At 40.3% G+C, this 25187-nt stretch overlaps 2 protein-coding genes across 8 annotated transcripts; one reads left to right on the top strand and one right to left on the bottom strand.

Moving 5' to 3' along the window:
• Positions 1 to 78: 78 nt before the first annotated feature.
• Positions 79 to 19193, bottom strand: zyx (zyxin). 2 transcript variants are annotated; one of them, XM_085423239.1, is made up of 10 exons: positions 19055 to 19193; positions 8050 to 8285; positions 7020 to 7276; positions 6098 to 6193; positions 4424 to 4987; positions 4070 to 4211; positions 3250 to 3419; positions 2955 to 3133; positions 2399 to 2519; positions 79 to 2288 (listed from the first exon to the last, which is right to left on the bottom strand). In XM_085423239.1, the coding sequence occupies exons 2-10, from the start codon at positions 8270 to 8272 to the stop codon at positions 2175 to 2177; spliced, it is 1866 nt and encodes a 621-aa protein (XP_085279365.1). In that variant the 5' UTR covers positions 8273 to 8285; positions 19055 to 19193; the 3' UTR covers positions 79 to 2174. The 2 variants fall into 2 exon arrangements, with proteins under 2 accessions (XP_085279365.1, XP_085279366.1); XM_085423240.1 differs by lacking the exon at positions 19055 to 19193 and adding an exon at positions 18350 to 18655.
• LOC146659260 (G2/M phase-specific E3 ubiquitin-protein ligase-like) lies at positions 18771 to 25187 on the top strand. Of its 6 annotated transcripts, none has more exons than XM_085423252.1 (10): positions 19351 to 19485; positions 21044 to 21113; positions 22078 to 22175; positions 22261 to 22331; positions 22533 to 22622; positions 22737 to 23045; positions 23161 to 23339; positions 23619 to 23788; positions 24318 to 24532; positions 24632 to 25187. In XM_085423252.1, the coding sequence occupies exons 5-10, from the start codon at positions 22568 to 22570 to the stop codon at positions 24865 to 24867; spliced, it is 1164 nt and encodes a 387-aa protein (XP_085279378.1). In that variant the 5' UTR covers positions 19351 to 19485; positions 21044 to 21113; positions 22078 to 22175; positions 22261 to 22331; positions 22533 to 22567; the 3' UTR covers positions 24868 to 25187. The 6 variants fall into 6 exon arrangements, with proteins under 6 accessions (XP_085279381.1, XP_085279378.1, XP_085279376.1 ...); XM_085423250.1 differs by having other exon boundaries at positions 22078 to 22182; XM_085423256.1 differs by adding an exon at positions 22696 to 22697 and having other exon boundaries at positions 22078 to 22331.

The raw sequence follows: 25187 nt of genomic DNA, 5'->3' as shown, positions 1-25187 counted from the left end.
TCAGTTGGGTGCAGTGTACCCAGCGATGTGGGTGTATACATTATATTAGCACATAACTGAAATTGAAAGACTGGGACATGGATTTAACATTTCTCTTTATTTTTTGATACAGCCAAAAAGGATGGATAGGACTAGAATAATGTAAGACATTCACACATATCAAACGTATAAAAAGTTATATGAAAGGACAAGGCATCCACATGTAATACAATAGGATGTAACACAATGCAATGCCCGATGAACGCAGCCATGAAGGCATTATGGTAGAGTTTATATCACATGGTGATGACAAAGGCAGGGCCACAAAGGTGGAGTAGTCGGTGGAAACACAGGACATAATACTAGAGGAAATTCCACCACTGCTTCCACAGATAGCATGCAATGCTGAATCACTATTGCCATGTTTTGTTAGTCATTCTGGTGATTTACTGCACCAGGCTCAATTGCAAGCGCAAGCAGCAATTTTCTTACCGAGGAATTCATTTCTGTGGCTGCAAACCAGGCTCAATTCAGAAGGAACAATAGGATAGAATAATGGAGAAGGCACAGCGCCAGGTTAAAATGAAACCAAATAAATGTAAGCTTTAATTAGCAAAATACAGAACAGCAAGAAAAGAATAAAATAGTATATAACTGACACGAACAGACTAAACGTACAAAAGTTAAGTAATGGCAAGAATAGTGGTAATCATGGCAACGGGAGAAACTGACCAGAAACTTAGGTCAAACAAACAAACAAAAACCACGCTTGAATGTTACAACATCAAATCCCATGTAACCGTTTTATTGATCTTAAGCTCTAAACAGAAAGATTTGGTCTGTGTTTTTAAACATTGCTACCTAGAACTGGAATGCCTCTACATTTCTATCGCCCTGCTGCCAGGACAGGTTATTGTAGTACTGCTGCGTATGCAACCTTAATACTTAGGAAAAACAGGACCATGATTTATATCATACAAAGCTTATAAGCTAAGAGATAATAATAAATGCACATCAAACACTGGTGTTTTGTTTCTATTTGCTTACAATGACCTTGTGCAGGGGCAATTTTATTTACACATGTGTAAAATGCTCTCAGTATGACTTTGAATAAAATGGCCCCTGCACAGTGAAATTACTTGATAGGTCCCGTTTTCAGCCATACAGCTGATAGTTAAAAGTAACTCGGTTTTTGATTGTGAGATCCCCAGGATGGAGTCTGTGCTCGGGAAATCTGTGCTCGTTTGTTTGTATGAAATCTCGCCGTCCACAAAGCATGCATCTAAAAATACTTAGCATGGTTCAATCAGCTCTAAACTATTTTGTAGGAGAAAAAAAAGAAAAAAAGAAAAAAAAAAGCTGATTTTTGTTCTCATCTTGCCCTTATACAATATCATCGAGTAGCGAGAGCAACAAGAGTTAATTCAATGCATGCCTGTAAAGCATTAAATTCACATCACAAAAAAATCAAAGCAATATTCACCATTTTTCTTTTTGCTGTTGCCTTAAAGCCCTACGCGACTTTAAAATGCTATTAGGAGTAGACTAGCTGATATGAAGTACTTTCTAGGCAGGAAAGCGTCATTAATCATGCCTGGCTGTGTAACAACTACCGAAATCTAAAAGATGTACTCTACTCTCAGGCAACGAGGATGGTGACATCTGCATGACTGTCAATTTGGAGGTTTCTTACACTCCTCGGTCTCAGGCACAAAAAGCATAGTTAAAATGCTCAAAGAGAAAGAATACAGCCAGTGGAACCAGTTTATGATGCTACTACCAACATCTAGGCAAGAAACAGAGAAAGGCAACTTTATATTTATCAGACTGTTCTTTTGACCCAACTGTTCTTGTGCAAGTTCTGCTGGTAATTTTTAGCGTAAACATATAGTTGGCACAAAAAAAAAAAAGGCTCTAGTAACAAAGAAGGCGAGATGGGCGATTGGAGAATAGGAGATGTGGAATAAAACCAATTTCGGTGCAGTACATTACCTCTGCACTGAATAAAGTGAACAAAGACGAAGGAAACACTACACTTTATCTGCATGCAAACATACGTATTCACGCTGAACATTCACCCACACACCTGCGCACATATACTGAACAAAGCCCTGTCGCAAAGGCAAAAAATCTGCAGCTGGGTGAATCCTGTGCTTTTGGTTCATTGTTACACTGAGTGATGCTGCTTTAGCCAATCAGTGCGCGGCCTGCTTGGCTCGTTGGGTGTGGCACTTCATACACAGGATCTTGCCATCCAGAGGATAGCAGCCATTTTCATCTGCTTCTATGGAGAGAGGGCGAGCACAGTCCTGCAAAGTAATTGAAATATTGATTATCAGAAGCTGAAACACCCTGTGACACACATAAAAAACAACAACAAAAAAACCCCCAAACAAAAACAACTATGTATAGGTCTTACCTCACAGCGGTAACACTTGAGGTGGAAGTTCTTGTCAAGAGCTACCACTCTGACCGTCTCCTCGCTGCCCGGGGCTGGAATAATGGGTTCATTACAGCTCACACACATAGGGGAGAAACGCCTACGAGAAGGGAGGTGGATTTGAGTTAATTACCTCAGTTGAACTCTTATGCATTCACACCCCTAGCTGAGGAAACACTGAAACAATCAGTGATATTCCACTGAGATGTAATAAAGTGTGTTGCTTCTGGGCCTGGCAACAAGTTGCAGCAAAGTTTAGTTGGCTTTGTCAAACACATTTTGAGTGAGCTCTAAACAAAGTTTTAAGCGATCTGATCAAAATGAGAAAGAGGTTTTAAAGTGTTCTTTCCTCTAGCATAAACTATCTCACTGATCATTTAGATGGGTACAAATACTGGAATCCAAAATTAACTGTTGGTTTTAACCACACATCCTTGTTCTGACAATGTTTGCAAGAAGAACTGCACCACATGATCACTTCTCATAAGGAATTAACAGAAATATATTATTTTTTTATGTGGAAATCCATAGTGACCTGTGGTAATCCTGGACACAGTAGGGGTTGTTGTTGTCATCAGTGATAAAGGGTGCCCCCTCAAGTACACAAGAGCAGGTGCTGCAGCGGAAACAGTGGGCATGGAAACACTGTCCAACTGCCTTCAACACACGGTCTGTGATCTTCTCCCCACATCGAGAACACACAGCCAGGGAGCTCTGAGGAGCAACAGCATGAATGTGAGGAGAATGGAGGTGAGAAACTAGTTAAACGTGCACCTTATATACTCAATTCAGCAAGAATATAAGATGAATAAATGTCTGCATCTCCTCACCACGTAGCAGTCCTCACACTGTGGTGAACCATCCCTGTCGTAGAACTGCATGCCCTGCAGGGGGCGGTGACAGGTCATGCAACAGAAGCAGGTGGAGTGGAAGAGTTTATCCATGGCCCTCACTGCTGGCTGAGTACGGGAGAGAGCCTCACCACATTTTCCACAAACCTCTGAAGAAAAGAGAAAGATACACAAACAACTTTATGAACAAGCAAATTCTCCGTCTCTTTACTCAGCTCTGGTACAACAGTGTAATAAACACAGATGGGAAACTTGTAGTTTTATGCATTTGTTTGGTTTGTGTAAACTGTTCTGCACAGTCAATATGTTATCCCAAAGATGCAGCTTATTTTTTAGGGTCATAGATGTAACACTGGAGAGACAAAAACTGACCACATTTAAATTGTAGATCACAAAGGATAAACTGTGAATATATTTTGATGTCCATAAAAATCTGCATTTTGCAACCAGTCAGCAAACTGAAAGGTGAATAATTTCTTATGTCTGCTGAATATTTGCAGTTTGGGACATTAATATTTCATTGGTAATATTTTTTCCTGCATTCATTTCACTAAGATTATCAACAATCAAAAAGTTAAACCATTACTTTTGTTAACGCCTCTCCCATGCCACCAACTCAAGTTTTTCCAAACGAGCAGCTACTTAATGACTGTAATTAACAACAATGAGATTCAAAATTCAGCCACATCAGTGCACTCTCTGGAGATAATTATAATAAATTATTTTCTAATTAAATCAGAAAGATGCAAAATACAAGTGAAATAAAAGTGTCTTTTGATTTGAAGTTTCGTGTCTGCACCTGTAGGAGGGGAGGTGATGAGAGGTGGGTTCGCGTCCATGTTTCTAATGAAGTCCTTGGTCATCCTCTCCAGCTCCTCCACTTCTTTCATGTTCAGAGGAACACCTCCACCTGCACTAGGAACTGGGCCCGGGGGTGAGGGCTGCCACAGAAGAGGAAGAAGCCATAAGTGCATATGTATAATTTTTTTAAGGCATGTTATAGTTTCATACGCGTCTTATAGAGGATTTTGTTATTTATAACTGTACCTTTGCAAACACTGTGCATGTCCAGCATTCCTATCTACTGACAATCAATTATCTGTACTTCCTGTGACTTTCCACAGTACATGCAAAGCAAAAAGCAGGAACATACCGTCGATGCAGGGGTAGTTTTCATTGGCTGGTTAAAGGAGGAGGGCGGAGATGCCATCGTTTTGGGTTGAGGAGGTGGCACAGCAGAAGGAGTGTTTTGGTTTGCGTTCATCTGACTGGCAAAGGGAGAACTCTTTACGTGATTAGCAGCCGGTGCAGTGGCCATGTTATTTGGTGGAGCAGGAGGTGCAGGCGGAGCCGCAGGAGGTGGAGGGAAAGAGCAAGTAGCTATGGGAGGGGAAGGCTTAGGTGCACTGCTGGCAGCGGTGGGTGTCTGGTTCAGGTTCAGGTTGATTTTTTGCGCCAGAGAAGCTGATGATGTCGTTGTTCTTCCTCCGAATCCAGACTTGGGAGCCACGGCCGGCGCTTTAGCGAAAGACTGAGCGGCAGAGTTTGGCGCAGCGTTGTGATTGCCCTGTCGGTTCGTTCTGGCTTTGAGTTCTTCTGCCCAGGGCGCAGGAGGAGGGCGATCGCCCATCTCGGGAGGTGGGAGGAAGGAAAGGGCTGGTTTGGGAGCGGTTGGAGGAGCTGAGACCTTGGGTGCTGATGAATACTGGCTTGGTATCTGTGGGTGAAATAACATTAAACAAAAGATTATCATGATGGAAAAGCAAAGAAAAGAAAAACAACAACAACAACGCTAATTTCACGTAAGAATGGAGTTTTTCTGATTTACCATGAACTATAATTGAATTGAGGGAAGTTAATATTCCCTGCATGGTGAAATGCTACAAGCAGACACTATCATAATACTGAATGAGGTACTTTGATTAAAGTAAACACTGGAGGCGCTCCAAAGTTTGAGCTTATCAGAAGTGCTTCGTCTTTCTGACATTTATTTTGCAGGTTTTGAGCCAGCATTATTCTGCCTTGATCCAGTACCTCCCTGTTGGATTAAAAACACTCTCCATTTATGGCCCTCTCACTGGGTCCCTGGCAGCACACTCTGGCTTCATCACACTCTCATGCTCTCCACTCACTTCTGCGTGCATCACTCTGCCTCTCTGCAAGTGTCTCTTCTCTCAGTGTGAATCACCGGCTATCTCACTTTTTGTTTTCTCTTTCAGTCTGGTGCACCGTGCGAACAGTTCACTACTAATTGACTTCTTTCCACCTGAACAGACGAAGGGAGACTAATGAAACCGACCTGGTATGTCCCCAAACTATTTCTCCTGACCCATGTAGCATTACCTTTTTCTCTTCTCCACAGGAGTCAGTTTGTTTTTCTACAGCTGGCTTCCTCTGAGTCTTGTCATTTTGCTACTCATCTGGTTGTTTGCTCTGTAGGCAACCTCTGTTTACACTTGCCTTTTAAATCCATTTCAGGGATCTAAACACAAGTAAACAACCAAGACGTATTGCCATTTCCACCCGTTAGTACTTTGTTAATGTCAACATCTCGCTCAGAGGGTAAAATAGATCAGCACACACTATATAAGGGTGAAGACAAGCTACAACACCACCATGTCCCCCATTATTGTTCTTGTTTCTCTTACGTCTGTCGGGGACACATCTATATTTACACTACAAAAGAAATATGGTCAAATGTGTCCCAGTGCACCTGACCAAGGAGTTTCATGGCAGTTGTTTACACTTGTATTCACTGCTATCCACTAAATGCATTTTGAAAACCAAAATGTTTAAACTGTAGTCCTTATTTTCCTGTGCATTATACCTTGGGGTGGAAAGGTCCCTTGGTCTCCATCTCAGACAACATGCCAGTCAGAGAGTTGAGCTGTTTATCAAAACTTGTCTGCTTCTCCGTGAATCTCTGGTGGCGGAAGAATGGAGATCACAGAAATAAAGTTAATATACACAATTTGGGGAATCACGATGAAGCAAAAAGGATGGATGGATGAGCGAGGAGCAGAAATGTAGCTGAAGAGGTTACTTTGTTACAGACTATAAATACACAGCAAAAACATTAAATATGGATACTTAAAAAAAAACTAATGTGACCAAAGTGGGTACAATATGCAGCGCTTGAACAATTACTGATGTGACAAAACACAAAAATGAAAGAACGATGACAAACAAGCTTAAAAAGGTGATTATAATGATGATAAAAGCTTGCTATGTTAATATTTCTGGTTAGATGAAAGAGAATATTTTATTTTCAGTTACTTATCTGGCTGCTTGCTGATTATCATTTAGCACAGACTCAATGCTGATACAAACATGAGGTTTAAATCATATTTATATTATTTTACAGCCATTTTTTAGCACTTCCAAAAAGAATAATAAAAATAATTCATCTTTATGTTGCTCTTGTAGTCCAACAATCAAACTGGAACTAATGAAAGCCTACAATACACATCTCCACAATAAACCTCATAACACACTGCATGCCTAAGAAGTATTTTAGTGACGTAAATTGGCAATAATCCTGTTAGACGAATGAAAGTGGGTGATTTACCCCGGACTAATGCTAATATAATTTGTGGGAAAAATCTCAAAAGACAGCATTTCCTGCCAACAGTCAGTCCACAGACTCAATATGGTCACACAAAAATGTCCTAAATAATTATCCAATTATATTTAAATGCAGTTAGGAAGGAAGCAGTGTGCAGGAGGATGAAGACACCACTGTGACTCACCTGTGGGGTCCCCGAAGAACTGAAAGCATTGGTACTGGAGGCAGGGAGAGGTGGAGGAGGAGGGGGAGGAGGGGGAGAGGGACAGGTGGGTGGACAGCGGCTCTCCTCCGGGGGAGCTGGGAGGGGCAGGTCATCTGCCACTGGAGGTGGAGCGGGGAACGCGGGAGGGGGAGCATCAGAGGCAGTGGGAATGGTGGAGCATTCAGGGGGAGGGGCTGGCAAATCATCATCCAGTGGAGGAGGAGGGGGTGGGAAGTCTGACAAAAACGAGGAGGGATGATTGGTTAAAAGCATTCACAAAAATAACGTCCAAGTATTCAATTTAACACAAAACAGGACAACAAAGCATCAAAACTGTCTGGAATATTTGGCCACTGAGATCTGCTGGTTGGCTGTTGCACTGATGCCTGGTAGGTATCCTGTTATGTACTTTATGCATTAAAAGGCGCCCTGTGGAGGTTTTTTTGATAAAACAAGAAACATGTTTAGATTAGCAAAAGACTCTTGGTTCAATCGCAGGAGGAGACAAACTCTTTGGGTGTGTGTCAGGAAGGGTATTCGACATAAATAAATAAAACATTTGGAGATACTTGTGTGGTGACCTCTTGTGAATAAAGATGCAGCCGAAAGTGGCTTTAAATGCGTTTTTGGCATCTTAACACAACCAAATGCATTTCCTACCTTGTAGGAAATACATTGCATTTAAATCCTTACAACCTTTAATTTGAACTGTCTGATTGTTTGCATTTATAGAAGTGTAATTGTGCACAGCTCTAAAAGTAAAAACGAAATTTCCCAACAAAAGCAAGATCGCCCAGACTATCTGCATATTTCAGAAGAACCCTTAAAAGGCAGGCGTTAAGAGCACAGTAATGTAATGTGCTGGAGAGACAGACAGCACCACAGCCATCCTGTACTCAACTGTGAAGCTCTGCATGCTCTAGCATAAGAAGCAGCAGTGGACGGGATAGGGAATGGGGGCTTTTTTCAGTGGATACAACTTAATACAGACAAAAATAAACGTAAATACCATAACAGAGTGAAGGGGGCGGTGGAGGCAGGTCTCCAACTCGGCCAATAACACCTGTGCCTACTGGTGTTGGTGATGGAGCAGAGGGAGGTGTCTGACTTTTGGGTCGTGGGGGGGCCACAGAAGCAAACTTCTTTGGCTGGTTGTAGAAGGAAGGGGTGGTGACTTTGAAGTTCAGAGAGGATGTCACCATGAATGGCTTGTTGCTGTTGGAGTCCTCCATTTTCTGTATTTATCTGAGGATGACAACAGGGAACACAATGAGGGGGTACCGTACAGGAAATGTAATTTTTTGTTTTAAACAGAGAAACATGAAACAAGCTGCAGTGACGATCAAAGAGCTACAGCCTCAGAATTCCTACTGTTACAATCCACATGATAAAAGCAACGTTAATCAGCTGACTGAACTCAAAGGGCTTGCATTCCTTGGCAGCAGATGCACGTCCTGCATTTTTGCATTAGTGGTGATGACACAGCAGTGAAACGCTTGGCCAGACACAGTTGCAAATCAAAGCCCAATTATAATCCGCTTTAGACATTGTAATTACTCAACACTGATTTTTTTAATTTTATTTTTTTTTACAAAAATATGCTTAATTGTTGTCACCTGTGTTTCAATTAAAACTGAAGCTGGTCTGAGCTTTACAAGTTAAGACAAGTTGTGGATGGTGGTGGGGCAGTTGCAAAACAAGCGGGGGTGGCATCTAGGCGCAGAGATCAACAACAATGGTTATCACAATTGAAGTGTGTGTTATCACATAGTGAAAATATTCCACAACTTTGCCCTTTTTTATAGACATTGTTGTGTCAGTGTGTTAGCCTTTTCATACAGGATTTCTCCAGATTCTGTGACACTTTGAATGAAATTCCCAAATTCTTTAAATTGTTGTATTACATTATTTCAAACCTCATCTTTTTTCAACTAGTTTTCCTTTATAAATTTTGGAATTAAATATAACTTAAAATGTGTTTTTTTTCCTAGAACACCAAAGATAAACCATACTTTTTACACATTTTAATTACATGACCAGAAATAGCAATAACATGCACTGAATTCTACTAAGTAAGGTTCTTTGCCTTTACAATATGCTGACCAATCTTGCTTACTTATATTTTCAACACAGGGTCCCATTGGGAGCCAGTAAAAAAGCCTGAATTATATATGCAAATTAATTAATTTAGATTACATTTTTCCACAGCACTTTTTTTTTTTTTTACATGAAATAGGATGCATGACAAGTATTTTGCATTAACGAAAAATCAGCACAGTCTTAAAATGAGCATCTACTGGGTACCATCTCTATCCCTGAAGTCCAAGTAAAATTAACTGACCTTTATTGTGGCATCTCAAAAAATTTAGTTTGGACTAGAGCAGGGCGATATGCCCAAAAATATTTATCACGATATACATTTGAAAATTTACAATAACAATATAACTGACAATATAATTGACACTAGACAAAATACTTTACAACTCCTCAACTTTATTAGTGCAAACAAACAAACATCAATGTATTTTCACTTAAACCAGCAGCTTTTTTAAGTGCATTAAAGTTATATAAAAAAATGTAACAGTGCAAATGCAAATTCCTTGCTGAGAGTTTAACCAAAAGGCTTTTCCAGTGGAAATTGGCCGACATATCCTCAACATAACCATGTAGAATATCCACAAAACTTAAAAAGAGGTTATACACACACACACACACACACAATACGGTAATATTATGTTGAAGCACAGTACGTATCACTCCGCGAGGCTCCTGCCTACGACAGTGCTCCGACAATCCATCAAGCGGTGCAGGTTCGTAGATTAGCAAAGTCGTACTGGAACATTTGACTGATTTTCGAGCGCCGTGCACATAAAATCGTTTCGAGGTCAGTAAACACAACCAGAATTCATACATAAGGCACACGGGATTATAAGGGGCACTGTCGATTTTCAGAAAAATCAAAGGATTGATTTTAAGTGTGCCGTATTTTCCAAAAAAAACACGGTAATAACGACGGCCCGCTAGCATGCACTACCAAAAATAGTGCTTTGTTGTGTATCTGACGGATGAAAGCTAAACCAGTTCCACACCACTGAAGTTGCAGCATTTTTACAAACCAATTCTGGTTCATCCGTTTCATTTAACGATCCACTTTCGCTCTTCTCATTCTGCGTCGCCGCCATGTGTGTATGTAAACATAGGCACTGCGCATGCACATTTTACCCATCTTCTATCGCGATATTTCATTTTCCTATCGTTGCCCAACATTACACCGGTATTACCGTAAACGGTATGATATAGCCCAGCCCTAGTTTGGACCATTTCTGGTTTTAGTGAAATAGCAGTAAGGAAGAAAATAACCCATAAGCATTCTGCAAAACCAACAGTACTCTTTAAACAAAAAGGCTTTGGCAAATAGTCTACAGCGGAATGAGAAAGCACGAGAGAGCCAAGTGTGTGAAAATGTCCTGAGGCCATGCATACAGAGCTGACAGACACAGTGGCACTCCCCGATGTCAGAGATAATTTACAATAAGCAACACATGGTTGTTTACAGTGGTATAAAACGCAGCAAGTGCATGTTTTTCAGAGTGCGGCCACTTTGCTCAAAGTGCGATGGCAGCTATCGTAACATTTTTATGTAATGCTGAGCTCAAATATTTACTTCACATATGCTGGTGGATAAACAAACACTGACGTAAGTCCTGTGTCTCCACCGAGATTCCTCGCCAAGTCTGCAAATATTTCCCTGAAGGCCACCGGCCCCAGACATGACCTTTAGTCAAAAGCATGGTTGTTCCAACATAATCGTCCACGCACACAAATCCAACCCTGCATCCGATCGGTCTTAACTCACACACTGTTGCTATTTAACAGTTTTATTCTGAAGCTTTAAAATACATAAAAATAATGATCTGAACTGTGGCAAAAGTTGAACAACCGGTCCTTGGACGACTACTCCAGATATGGTATCGCCTTAAAGCCATGAAGTCATAACATTTGACAGAGTGAGTTGCACATGGAAACAATTAGATAAAGTGAAGGCAACGAGCAATATGTAATTTGCTGTGTCATTTAATCTTACTTGGCACTTTTTGGGTTCATAAATGTCACGGAAGCAATGTGTCCTAAATATTTAGATTATATTTGAGGAGGGTGGACAGGCACGTGTCTTCAACTGCAATCTGAGAAGGTGGAGTTGGAGTTCAAACATGGAAATACACAAACAATATAAAAGATTGATCAAGCTTCCAGGCCTGATGGAAGTCCCTCAAACCTGTCTTCTTTTTAAAGGCCAGCAGGGGGCAACTCCTCTGGGTACAAGCAGAGCACAGCTGTCTTGCTCTGTGACCTCAATAATACTTTCCTTATGCGTTTATGGGCTCAACTGCTTGTTTCAGGTCACACTGAATAAAACATGTCATCCAGTCCACTGTAGGAGTGAGAAAGGGGGGTTTGAGGGTATGCTGGGCAATTCATGTTCACCAAGCTCTCCTTTCAAAATAGCAAAGTATCTAAAGGTTTCATATGAGGACTTCATTAACGATGAGTGATGTCATGGTGGCTACGTCCATTTACACAGCCTATGTTAGAAAATTAGGGGAATTATGCCACAGCAGCAATGCTCAGTATGGAAACACAGGAAAGAACTGCTAAGAGGTTGCCAAATATTCTTGGGTGGTCATTAATAAGCCTGTGGGGCTCAGAGAAGTAAAGTTTATGTGTGGGGAAACACTGAGAGGAGTGCAAAACCGTTTTCTCAGTCGCTTGCAGTTTAATAACAATCCAGTAAATGTGCATCAATTATAAGCTTGCTGTACTGAAGGCAGTTCCTACAAAAGTTATGTTTTTACAACTGATCCGACAAAGCAAAGCAGTGTGTACTGATACAGCTTTCTTTGGTTCAACATTTCTATTACTGCAGAGGAGCTGCTGTGCATGGTTTTTCCTTAAAAAGGAAATAAATTCCTAGTATGTTAATAATGTTGCCAAGGTTCTTTTGATAGAGATGATGACAGACTGCCATGGAAATATTATCGAAAATATTTTGCTATCATAGCACTGAAATGGACTCCTTAAAGCAGAGACGTACTTTTAGAGGCAAAGATGCAGTAACTTTTACATAAAACATCAAGAAAATACTTTGCATTTTGGTTAAAATGTAGACTATTAGTTGTTGTTATGGAAAAAAAACGAGAGTTATCATATATGCTTTCCAAAAAAAAAAAAAAAAAGAGATGGGGTTTGATACAGGCTTTTAAACTTTTATGTAGACAGAGCCGAAAGGATGGTAAAAACTAAACCAAACAGGAATAACAGTGAGCATTTCATCCTCATTCCTTTTTGTTGGGACACAGACAACGCTTCATGTTCTGACAAGACACGAAAACCCTCACAGCTCCTCCTGGTGCTCATGATTTACTAGCTTCTCTGATGAGACGGCAGTACTTCTGCTTTCAGGGTCAGCTTCCTCCAGCGCAAGATTTATTGATGGTAAACAATTCTAACCATATATGTCCAAACCAACGGTGTTAAAACTTTCACACAAGTGTCAGCTGCTCCACTGCGTCATGACGTAGTCTAAGGCATCCTTTTTTGAATCATAGATTGATGTGAAAGTCATGATTCATGCTTTGAGCATATTTTCCGTGCATTATTGAATACCAGTAAAAAGTTGTGAGCAACAGATTTCCTTTTTACAAGACAAAGTTTCATGAGATAAATAATCGCTGCAGCAGAGATCCTGCTTGATGTATCTAGCTTTTACCATTTCGGTTATTACATTTTTTTTTTGTAACTTAAGCCCCCTTTTCACTTAAAATTTGATACGAGACACGATGATGATTCATGTGTCAAAGGTATTTTCTAAAGGAAAATCTGAATAGCCACCCATCCTACATATTGATATGACCCTTAAACATTTATGTAAAATGGACGCTCTGTTACTTGTCGTTTTTAACAAACAATTGAGACAGCAGTCTGTAGCGTTCATTGGAATAACCAGTAATTGACAACTGTTCATGAACCACATTAAAATCAAATAAATAAACAAACAAACATCTATGATGAGTTTGCAGTTTCGATCCCTCGACATTTCAACCCTCATTGCTCAACAGCCTGTACTCTGTATCACATCTCTTTGCTCATTATCTGTTACACAGACTGGCACATACGCGACTGATAAATAGCCTCTTAAGCTGTTTATAGCCAGATACCTTTTATCAACCTCTCTGGTGTTAAGGGACAAGAGATCAGAGGTCACCATAATTGTAAATGATTGTATTATCCTGATAAATGTAAAAGATTAACAGAGTGTCTGATATTACACGGGTACTGTAACGCTGAAGTTACAGTAACTAATACCAATACAGTAATACGCATTACAATAAATTATGTTTACTAAATGAGATTCTACACCAGCCAGTCTTCCAGATACGTAATAATTTAGTGGTGCATGTGTTTGCATGAGTGTGCAAAGGTTTGATTAGAACTTGCAAAAGCAAAAGAAATAAAAAATGCATCTATCCCCATATAAATAAGTACCTGCACCCATGTTTGTTTGTTTTTTAAATTAAGAAGCCATGTCATTGTGGCATTTGAAAATGCAATTTCCTCAGAATGTCTTGGATAGCTCACTGCCCACCAGTTAAAACCAACTGGCCCAACATATGATAAAGCTTAATAGTGCCGCAGAAATTTAGCATTACAGGGAAATTCTCTGTAGGTGGATTCAAGTACCCAAACTGCTATAGTTACCCTTTTATGATGACTTCTTTGGTAAACCCCATTAGCCAAGATGGTGGCTTTCTTCAAAGTGGCTGTCAACAAAGTCTGTTTTTGGATAAGGGAAATTAAACTTGGCTTTTTGAATCATCTTCATGTCAAATCATACACATCACAATATCTGCTTCAGCCACACTCCTGGATGAAGCCCTTACACTACTCACTGGTTACCCAGTTCTCATCTGTGCCTCCCAAAGAGTCTTGTTCATGGTGACTCAGGATTTAGAGATTTATTCAAAACTTCAGTGGTTTGATTCTCGGCTCCTTCGTCTGTATGTTGGAGAGTCCTTGTGCAAGATACTGCACCCTAAAATTAAGGCTCATGCGTTTCATAATGTTAACTTGTGCTAGGTAATTATGACAGTGTCACTCTGGTTTTAACAGCTCAACACTTCTGTACCTTTCAGCTGTGCTCTGCTCAACTTTATATTGAAAGAAATGTGTTAACAGCCGATTTCCCTCGGTTTGCCTTTTCTCCTTTACCTTCCTCTCGCTTCTTCTTTGCTTATAGTGCACACTAGAGTCACCTAGACAGAATAAATTAGTTTAACTGTAAAGTAGAATCTGAGCATGATGTGATGTAAACCATTTTGTTTCATTTGTAAAGAGGTGAAAGTGGCATCAGAGAGGCTCCACTACTCGCTGCAGGAATGGGAGAATAAGACTACTCAAAGAAAGAGTGTTCAGCCTTTTGGAAAAATGGCTGGCTACTTATTAACCTACTATCAAGACCTACTTCATGTTGAAAGTAGTGGCCACAACAGACTCTAAACAGAACACTTAGCTCCATGTGGCTTTCTAAAATGAGTGCCTTCTTAAAATGGGAGGCTATGAGTTCGCCCTTTAGTTACAGTTTCTAAATCAACAATAGTCCTCTTAATTATTCAAACAGTGATGACAAGCTAGCGTTAGGTTTCATATGTTCCTCGATGCAGTCTTGGGGGATTCAAGGCGGTGAGATCACCACACACTCAGGTCCAGATGCCCTGCTGCAAATCTTGAAACCCGATCCTTGAGATGAGAGAGACCCTCAGCTGAGGAACATTTCTGGCACACCAACTCAATGACATCACCCCCCCCCTCCCCTTTCCCCCATTTTCTGCTTTCCCCTAATCACCATTTCCTTCTATGCATCTTTGCAGTGTTTTTTTCTCTTTTAACAAGACATGGATGTCTTTGCTTGCCCTCATAATCCAATGTATGTATTAATCTTCTGTAAAGGAGCACAGCTATAGATTTGTATCTCATAGTCTTTTCTGAAAATCATAGTACAAGTGGTGGGTGAGAAACCCCGGTTGCGGTTTCTTACCAGCCACTTGAACTGAATGACATCACTTGAGGACGCACTTAGTCATTTCTACATTACAGCTGTGATGAAGGATGGCATCGTGCAGGCCGAGCATAGATCACATATGGTGCTCTTTAGCTTTTGAACTTTGTATAAACGCCACATGGCTGGACAGCTTTAACAGAGTAGAAAACCGGCACAGTTGGTTTTGATTCCTTCATACCAGGAACTCATTTTCACCAAAAAAGAAAAAGACTGAGGTAAAGTGTAAACAGCCTAACTACCTGAAGGATATAGAAACTAGTAGGGTTATTGCACTCATCAGCTTGGCTGCAGGCTCACTGCCTTAGAAAACTGGGATACTTCTTCAAGACTATAAAATAAAGACCTTAGGCACAGCATGAAATAATATTTAAAACTGTAAAACCAGGGCATTTTGTGGCATGCCTTCAGTTATCGCTGCTTTTTGTCCTGGACAAAGTTTAACACGAACAAGCTGTCTCTGAAAGCAGCAACTATGTGGCTTTTAAGGAAAACTTTATTCCACTTTTGACGAGGATGGCTTTGAACTTAGCAGTGGCCTGTTGGTTTATGGTTATAGAGGAACTAAATTTAGTTAATATACTGTGCTCTAGCTTTGTAAAAGGAAGCACTGAAACACGATGCCTCATTAAACAAGTCTATGTCCTAATGCTACTGAAAGAAAACAAAAACACCCACAGTATGTGGATACTGTTTTCTTACAAGTGACATAACCACCATGCCCACATGGGATGAGTAAAAACAACACAAAACCAAAAAAACAAAACTGCTGTAGTCTCATTTTTTAAGCCAAAACAACACTAGGAATATTAAAGAACAGCTATCCCAAAGAAAACCTAACAGTACTTCCAGTATTTCCTCCCTGGTTAGACACATTATCTGTGACTACTGTGTTGTTCATGAAACTCTCTATTGTTCTGATGTTAATAGCACACCCGGTTTCTGGGAAAGCGTGTCTGGGCCACGGGTCACTAATGCGGGAGACAAACAACTCTTTTGAGTCCAGTCTTACAGGTCACTGGACGTGCACTGAGCAACAGTGCTGTGTTCTGACGCAGCTGGATGAGTGATGGAAACAGGAAACATTTCAAAACTGGTCACATCATCATCCACTGGATTATCACGTCAGACACTTACACCACCAAAAACTCTTTCTTAATGCATTTACATACAGTCTAGTGTTGGCCAAAGAGGAGTCACAAGGAAGTGAGAGACGAAAAAAGTGATTTGAGGCAAAGTGTTCCTCTACAATAACTCGTGCCTTTTGATTCACAGCTCCTACAATTAAGGAGGATTGCTCTTTGCTCGATTTAGTCCTTGTTCTCATATCTTTTAGTTGCCTCACCAACTTACAGAGGCGTCAGAGATCATAATATTCCCAGTCTTTGCAACTGCACCACACAAACCTCAGACCAGAGTGTTCGTACTTTAAGTTGTTCTTAAACACAGCTTAGTTACTGTGGCCTTGGGTTAAGGCTCCTTGAGTCCTCCTAGTCAGAGGAATTTAACATTCTCAGGGTTGCAGAAATCTATGCTAAAAATGGTATATCCATACAAGCCCCAATTTCCTTTAATCCACTGAGCACTAATCGCATGTTAGTATGCAAAGCTGTACATTTGTCTCCACCACTGCCTGCTGTTATAATTTGCCTGTTAGTGACTGATACTTTCCCTCCATATACCCTACACATTCCTGATATTTTACACCACCGTTGGACACTTGCATTTGTAAAAGCACAAACCAGTGTACAGCCTTATTCCTTTCTAATAGGCAGCTTAGTTGAGCTTAGCTCAACTGATACTAGTGCAGTCCAGCTCTATCGTACTTTGATGAAGCGCAGACATTTTCAGTTTTTGTTGACAGTGTCAGAAAGGTGATGTCTTCTGCTTTATTTTGGGTGTGGTTGTGACAAGAATAGTCAGAAGTGTTCTAAATATTTCATTCACCTCATTATGGCACACAACAATAAAGGTGTCAAACATTTGGCCTGGGGGCCACACACAACTCAGTTTGTTTTGATCACTTAGAATTAAAAAAAAAAAAAAAAAAAAAAGAGAGAGAGAGAGAGAGAGAGAGAGAGAGAGAGAGAGAGAGAGAGAGAGAGAGAGAGAGAGATCCAACTTAAATTATTATGAAGAAAGATCAACAAAAAAGAAGGTGCTGTGGTAAAATGTGACTTCTGGTATCTGCTCAAAAATGATTTTCTATATTTAAACTGCTGCAAATGAGTCGTTTCAATATGACTTGGTAACATTAATGATACCAAACCATTTTGAGCCAAGAAGAACATTTTATCACAAGGCAGAAGCTTTAACCAGTTTATGGCAAAGTGACTTACACATTACATTTATTTATCTGGGTAAAAACGGTCATTATTATTTTGTCATAGCTCTTTTGACAGCAGATAACAACAATAAAAAATATCTAACATTACAGTTCTATAAAGATATTTAAAGTGGCCACAAAGGACTGGACTGATTACAACGTAGAACAAAAAGTGAGTACAATAACCCAGCGTCTTAAAGATGCTTACAAAACAAGCATTTTTTATTTTATTTTATGCACAACTGCTTCGAAAATTGTGTTGACTACATTATATCACCAATATAACCAAAGGTACTGCACAGAGAAACATCCGAAGTCACTATCTAGCAGATGATCACTATTTGGCACAGCACTGGGCCCCACCTGCAGGAGGGGGGAAAAACCTGATGTAATGGTTTTACTGGTCCGGCCCACTTCAGATAGTAGGCTAGCTGTGCACCAAGAACTAAAATAAGTGTGACACCCCCCCTGCGCTGAAGAGTTGAAACAGCCATGCTTACAGCCCTAATCAATGGAGTTATAACAGCGAAGTCAAGTTCCACCTACTGGCACAATCAATAGGTTTAACATACTCTATGTACAGTAGTTTGCTGCTCAGTTAGGTTTACATCTGTTGGTCATTACTTTGACAGCTGACAGGCTTGGGTGAGCGGCAGCTAGGGTACTTGAACCAGCCCTTCATTAGGGCAAAATTAAGGATAACAAATGAAGGGTTTACGCTAAAGCTTGCTAGCGTAGCTAACGACGTGTCCCAATCAGGTTAATATTAACATACACAACGCCATGACAACGTTAGCCCATCCAGTTTAGCTTTAACACACGTTAACCCCAAAATTAAACCAACAAAAACATATTTTTACCGATACTCACCTGCACCGTAGGTCAGCTGTGTGATAACCTGCGTGGCTTAGCATCAGTCACACTAATGGTACTATTAGCTCCGCACACGCCCCTACACTCCCAGGCGACTCATGCTTTGGTCAGTAGGTTTCGCCCCGGTGAAACGCAAACACCCCTGCCCCTTTTTTTGTAACGTTACCACATATGGAAACCAGTTTGTCCCAGTAGCACTGTCATCAAATCTAATAATTGTGCTACCCTGTGAAATAAATAAAAGCATACAGCTGCATGGCTAGCTGCCTAGCTTAAACAACTTTTTTTTTTTTTTTTTTTTTTTTTTTTTTAGAAAAGCTGGACTTCCTGCAGGAGCTTCCGCATAGCCATGCCTTATCATCAGTATCATCAGCTGGAGAGTGGATTTGTTCACGTTCAACGCTAAACTGCTAGTCTGACAGAGACACCAGGGAAGCCCCGCACACCACGAGGTGTCTTTCTGCACCATTGTTTTTTTTAACGGTAAAAACCGAACCTTATGACAAATCCACACTGCTTGTCACGCCAACAAAGCTGACATTCCTTCAACACCTCCTTCCGAGTAACGAAAATCTGCCCTAGCATGCCGCTGCAAAAGGACTTTACCTTATTAGGTAACCTGTAAAAATTTGCTCACGTAACTAAAGCATGCCACCACCTCCTTCCATCCTGATCCCAGTCACAAGAGAGACATTTACTTACCCTGTTAGCACAGCTGCACTGTGGATCTCCCTTTTACTTCCCCCCTTTTCCTTTTGTTCTTCTTCCTCCTCTCTGGCTCCTGGGCTGAGTAAGAGTTGTCAGTAATGGCAACTTCTCTTTCTCTCTTCCCCTCTCCAGCTATTAGACCCTCCCCCTTTGCTTTTCAGCCTGGAGAAAGAATGACACCATCCTTCCAAACAAGTTCTTTCTCGTTTGAGTCTGGCTTAGGACTTGTGCATTACTATGTAAACAAAATCTCTCTCTCTCTCTCTCTCTCTGTGTGTGTGTGTGTGTGTGTGTGTGTGTGTTCATAAACTGTCCAGTCAGACCCCCTCTTCGTCCTCCTCCTCCTCCTCCTGCTCTCTTTTCTCTCTGGATTCTTGCAGCATTCTTCATTCAATGACATCAACCCTGTTGCCTCTCCTTGTAAGGTCAGAGTGGGGGAACGAGGGAGCAAATGGGAGGGAGAGATAATGGGGCTAGAAGCTTGATTAGATGCAGGCACTGAAAGCAGTCAGCGGGTTTAAAGCGCTGTGAGGCACAGTGGCTGTAAAAAGTTGACCGCTTCTGCTTTTAAACAAGCTTATGAAAATATACAAAGCTGCATTTAGTGCCGCTCTTCTTACCTGCCTAGACTAGCACAGCTCAAGATCAGATTGTAAAGGCATTATTTGTATTGGTTGCCAAGTGGGCTGCCACATCATTGTTTGCTTTGCAGCAAGACCGTAAACGTGGAAAGTCTCTGTGCGCATGATTAGTAAACTCGATTATAGATACCAACTGCATTTTATCTGTCCCTGTAATCAGGATGTGCAACCTGGTGTTAAAGTGACACCTCCCATCCTGTAGCTCAGCCACGTCAATGACATAATGCTCTTTTGTTTCTCACCAACATCCAACTCACATTGTTCACACAGCCTACCTGGTGTGAGTCATATATCACCTCTTCACGTGTAGTCATTTTTCTGTTTTATTAAGTAAGTCTTTTTTAATGTTTCATTTCAGTTAGATGGAGACACTAAAAATAACAGAGCATGCTCTCAGTTCTCACAGCAGTCACACTTTGTTCTTGTTTAGGGCTAAAATGATAAGTAGATTAACTGATTAACAACTGGTTATTTTAAGAACTTGATGGTCATGTTTTAGCTTCTAGTACTGGCAACTTGCTTATTTTATTTGGTCATACAAAACCAGAAATTCCACGATTTTACTTGTTTCATTTTTTAAAATGATTTCCTTACACGTTAGAGGGCAAACATAACTGAGCGATCAAGTCTTCTGAAGACATGGTAGTGTGTAAACATTAGTCTTCACAATTAAAAGTCAAATGAAAAGTCCCATCCTGTGTATTTCAACATATAAACAAGGGGGAAAGCTGCAAACAGAATGTTTATTTTGTGCTTTTAGCATGATTAATGTTGGAGCCTGAATGTTGGATTAACCTTTTAAAAAGCAAATGTGTATCACATGAAAACCATGTGAGTCATCTTTATTTGTACACACATATATTAATCGTCTCATTGCACATTCTCATCGCTGCTGCCAACTCACAGATCGTCATATGATGTTCAGGTTGAGACAGGACAGAGTTGCACTTCAGTCTGATTGTGAAACCGTAAGCAGAGCTCTCTGCTCAGTTCCGTTACCTCTGCAGCGGCGCTTGTGTAACCTGTTGCTGCCTGATTCATGTCTGTGAACTACAGGGTGTGGTCTGTGGGGTCTTTGATAGCCTATTGTCCGGCGAGGAATGTTTCCAGTCTCTCCACATTTCCAGTGGGACAAAAATATGTTGAATTTCCACCCAGAGGTTTCCACAGAGAATGAATATGCACCCCATCCAGGGTGGGGGCTTTTAGGCAGATGACAAATGTTTGTGTGTTGTTCCAAATTTCCTCCACTCTCTTGTGACTGTTTTTGACGGGTGAAGGGTTTAAGCTAAATGACACATGTTTAATGCTCTTCTCCTCCTTTGTTTTTTTTTTAAACCAGGTGGTGCCTTGGTGACTGAAGTTTGGATCAGGCAGTGAGAAGGCAGCTCCAGGGTCCAATGAGTGTGAAGGTAAGGCAAAAAACAGGAGGCTGTTGGAATCAGAGCCAGACAGACTGGAATGTGGCCAAGCCTTGGAATGAACAGTTCCTCCACCCCTCCCTCGCTAAAGTGCCATATCCCCCCCCCCCCCCCCTCTCTATAATGCTGCATTTTTTTCACCACTTTTCTTCTCCAATTGCTTCATTTCTCAGGCTGTCCTCCTTACGCTGCAATTTTCTTTCCTTTCTTTCTTTTTTTAAATTTTACTTCTCTCTGTCCACCACATACTGTGCGTGAATCAGTACTTAGTACGTAATACCTCAGTGCTTATGATTAAAATCCTAATAATTTCCTGTCCATACAGAGGCATGGTTGCTCCATCTCGCTCTCTCTCTCTCTCTCTCTCTCTCTCTCTCTCTCTCTCTCTCTCTCTCTCTCTCTCTCTCCCCCCTCTCTCTCTTTTAATAATTTCTTGAGAATGTGGGAAACCATTTGTATGCAAGGCGATTGAAATGTTTTTAACTTTGAACTGCTCATCCAGAATAAATTAAATGATCCATAAAAACTTATCTTGTACATAAATGCATCTTTACCTTTTTAATTTTGTGCCCTTGCTTTTTTAACATTAATAAGGTAATTAGGTAACATTTAATCCAACTCAGGTTATCCAGTGACCCCTTTAAAGAACTTGTAAGAAATAAGGCTAACTTCCACTTTTAAATTCAGCAAACAGTGGTTTCAGCTGCTTTTCATGGCTACTGCACCACATTAAGAATCGGTAAGCCCTGTATCCTCAAAGCAAGAAGGTCCTGGGTTTGAATCCAGGCTGCATTTTTCTCTGTGGAGTTTGCATGTTTTCCTGTTATCTCTGGGTACTCCAGTTCCTCCCACAGTCCAAAGACATGCATGTTAGGTTAACTGGTGATTGTAAATTGACTGTGTTTGTGAATGCAAAACTGAATGGTTGTCTGTCTTTCTGTGTTATTGCTGCAAGCGACTGACGTCCTGTCAAGGCTGTACCCCACGTCTCTATGGTCTCTATGATATGGCCTGCAGCACCTCCACGACCCTGAATTGGATAAATGGAAGAGAGTGAATGGTTCTGTTATAACTAAGATAAATAATTATCAATTGGTCAAATATGAATTTTCATTCATCCTCTTTTCTGTATTTCCAGGTCATAGATTTGGAAGAAGAAAACGATACAGGCACTACTGAATGCCTCACTGTCGAGAGCTCCTGTTACAGGTGCGTTGTATCTTGAGTAATTATTCCAGAGGTTTGCACAAAATATATACACACAATTATTATAAATGTATGTAGTTTGACTCTTTTACATTTGATTCTTCAGAAAAATAAATAGTAGAATCGTTCTATAAAAGTGGAACTGCATGTTTATGCATTTGTATTTTTGCATCTACACTTTGTGTACATGTTTTCACTCTGCAGAAACTACACACAGCTGTTTGAACCGATTGTGATTGATGATGAAGATCCTACTCCTAACGAAGCCAAAGCTGAGCCCCCAGAAGAACCTGTGTTAGTAATTTAAACATTTGAATCCAATTAACCGCCATCTTGTTCTGTACAAGACATCATGCAATCATGAGAGAAGTATATACACCTTTAAAAAATAAGTTTCCCTTTCTCCAGACACCAATTTGGAGGCACATGAAATTATTGCAAATTTGGCACTGGAACTTGACCACAAGAAGGTCAGCAGGTTCAATATATCAAGGTCAGCTGTATGGGATGGAGCTGTTAGAGGATTTCGACGCAGCACATACTCTGACAACTACGACATGTTCATCAAGTTTAATGATGATGCTGGCAGCTTTGAAGACGGTTTGGATACAGGTGGCCCGAGGCGTGAATTCCTCACACTTCTTATGGGCAGTCTGAGAAATCGCCCCATCTTTGATGGACCTCCAGAGAGCCGTTATCTTGTATATAATTCAAGAGGTGGATGTTTTCTCCGTAATTATTACAATGGAAATTTTAATAAAAATTGGCTTATTTTTTTCATTAGCATATTTAATAGCAATTAACCATGATAATTATGTGCCCTGTATTACAGCTGCCAGGCAAGATGAGTACTTTTTAGCAGGAAAGATGATCGCTGTATCCATTGTGCATGGGGGACCAGCACCACATTTCCTCTCCAAGAACCTGGTCAACCACATCACAGGGAATCAGAGTTTCAGCGCCACTGTAGAAGATGTGCAAGATGAGGAGATCACAAAAGTTCTACATCAGGTAGAAAATTACCTAGGCTCAGGGAATGGGTTTACTTAGAAGACACTTGGGGCCAGTTTAAAAGATTAAATCAGGATAACAGTTATCCGTGTTGGATCATATCTTGAAAGTAGGTTCAAGGTAGATTCTGTAATCTGAAAGGACAGATTTCCACCTCCCAACAACACAAGTGAAATAACAAATTGATTATTTCTTTAATCCAATGTTTGAATGAATCGTAAAAGTAGTGAAAATTATTTTTGTTTTTCTTACAGTAAACCTTTTTTTTTTTTTTTATAGGTCCTGAAAGCTGAATCAGAGGAGTCTTTGCATAATCTTATTTTGCAAAACAGCACAATCTTCCAAACTGCTGGATGCCTCAGAAATGTCAAGCCTTGTGAGAAACAAGCATTTGTGGAGGAATACCTCAGATGGTACATCCTTGAAAGAAACCAAAGTGTCATACAACGGTAAACTCATTACTCCTTTTAAATTCAGGATGGCCAGTTGCTCATCACAGCAGCCACTGACATTTTCAGACCTTCAGATGTATATGAAAAAACTGATTCGGTAGCATCCGGTGATCTGATGAACAACAACTTAATTCCTGAGCCACTGTTGCACGCTATTAACCTTTTGACACTAGAACTCTAATTTAGTATACATTTATTGTTCACAATGACCCATAATAATCAGTCATGCAACATGATTAATTTTTCAGTTATTTATAAAAAGAGGTGATCCCTTTTTCGACACACTTGTTTATTCCAGTGTGAAAGCACTATTTTTTTTTTTAAATGCTGAAATCCCAATGAGCTCTTCTTTTTTTGCTGTCACAGTTAATTTATGAGCACTATTAATTATTTTTGTGTATGCATTTGAAATCTGTCCAAATTTATAATGAAAGATCTAGTAGGTAAAGTCATTTAAACACAATTTAGAAGACTGCAATAGTCATAGCTATAAACCAATTATTAGTTATTTGTCTATCCTTTGCAGATTTAAAGATGGACTGGAAAGTCTGAATTTTTTAAGTGCACTGCAAAAACATTCCAGTGTGCTGGCCCCACTCCTATGCTTCTCTGCAAAGGCCCTGACTGCTTCAGAACTGGAGAGCATGTTCAGACCAGATCTCAGCCCAGCAGGAAGCAACAAGCGGCATAAGGAGGTCCTAACACTTGGCTTTTGGGCAGATTATCTCCTTGATTGTGAAGGTTTGAATGGCCGTTTTTATTTGTTTATAGTTTTATGAAAGGAGAGGTAAGGAAATTAATTTTCTGTAATGTACTACAGTGTTTACTTTCTTCTTTCAGAGAAGGCAACAGCAGTGTGTCTGGAAGATTTGATGATGTTTGCCACAGGGCTGACGGCAGTTCCACCGGCAGGAATGACACCACCACCATGCATCCAGTTTTTAAGTGATTCGCCTTTTCCAGTTGCAAACACCTGTGCAAATACTCTGAAGCTACCCATCTGTGACTCATATGGCATCTTTAAGGCCAACATGGACTTTGGAATTCAAAATGCTCCAGGATTTGGATGTTCTTAAATCAGCAAGGTCATCAAGTTACAGTTACTGAGTTACCCTGTTAAGTAGTGTGCCAACGGCAGCTGAACCTAACACATTCATGTGATAAGCAACTTCCATATTGTTAAACATTTAGTTGTTTTTTCTTAATATTGTGTATGTTGGAAAAGTGACAGAAATGCTGGACACTATTTGTAAATGGTTTTATTAAAGAAAATTGTAAATGTTTCCTTGTGGTTAAATGTTAATATTTAAATTCATGCCAGTTGCTGTATATTATGAACAATATTATATTCAATTTAGCAAGAGGGAAAGGAAACACTACTAACATTAAAAAAATG

The sequence above is a fragment of the Rhamphochromis longiceps genome, linkage group LG11, assembly GCF_057381845.1.
Source record: "Rhamphochromis longiceps isolate RC_006_pf linkage group LG11, R_longiceps_female_GT1.1, whole genome shotgun sequence".
In the NCBI taxonomy this organism is placed as follows: domain Eukaryota; kingdom Metazoa; phylum Chordata; class Actinopteri; order Cichliformes; family Cichlidae; genus Rhamphochromis; species Rhamphochromis longiceps.
The sequence above is the reverse complement of the archived record's forward strand: the minus strand, read 5'-3'. Positions and strand labels throughout refer to the sequence as shown.

Excerpts from the sequence above, each read along its gene's own strand:
- LOC146659260 (XM_085423256.1), top strand. The coding sequence starts at position 22,225 with ATGAATTTTCATTCATCCTCTTTTCTGTATTTCCAGGTCATAGATTTG. Across the intron at positions 22,332-22,532 it reads GTCGAGAGCTCCTGTTACAG|AAACTACACACAGCTGTTTG; the intron begins GTGCGTTGTATC and ends TTCACTCTGCAG. Across the intron at positions 23,046-23,160 it reads TCTTGTATATAATTCAAGAG|CTGCCAGGCAAGATGAGTAC; the intron begins GTGGATGTTTTC and ends CCTGTATTACAG.
- zyx (XM_085423239.1), bottom strand. The coding sequence starts at position 8,272 with ATGGAGGACTCCAACAGCAACAAGCCATTCATGGTGACATCCTCTCTG. Across the intron at positions 6,194-7,019 it reads GTTCTTCGGGGACCCCACAG|AGATTCACGGAGAAGCAGAC; the intron begins GTGAGTCACAGT and ends TTCCGCCACCAG. Across the intron at positions 3,420-4,069 it reads CATCACCTCCCCTCCTACAG|AGGTTTGTGGAAAATGTGGT; the intron begins GTGCAGACACGA and ends TCTTTTCTTCAG.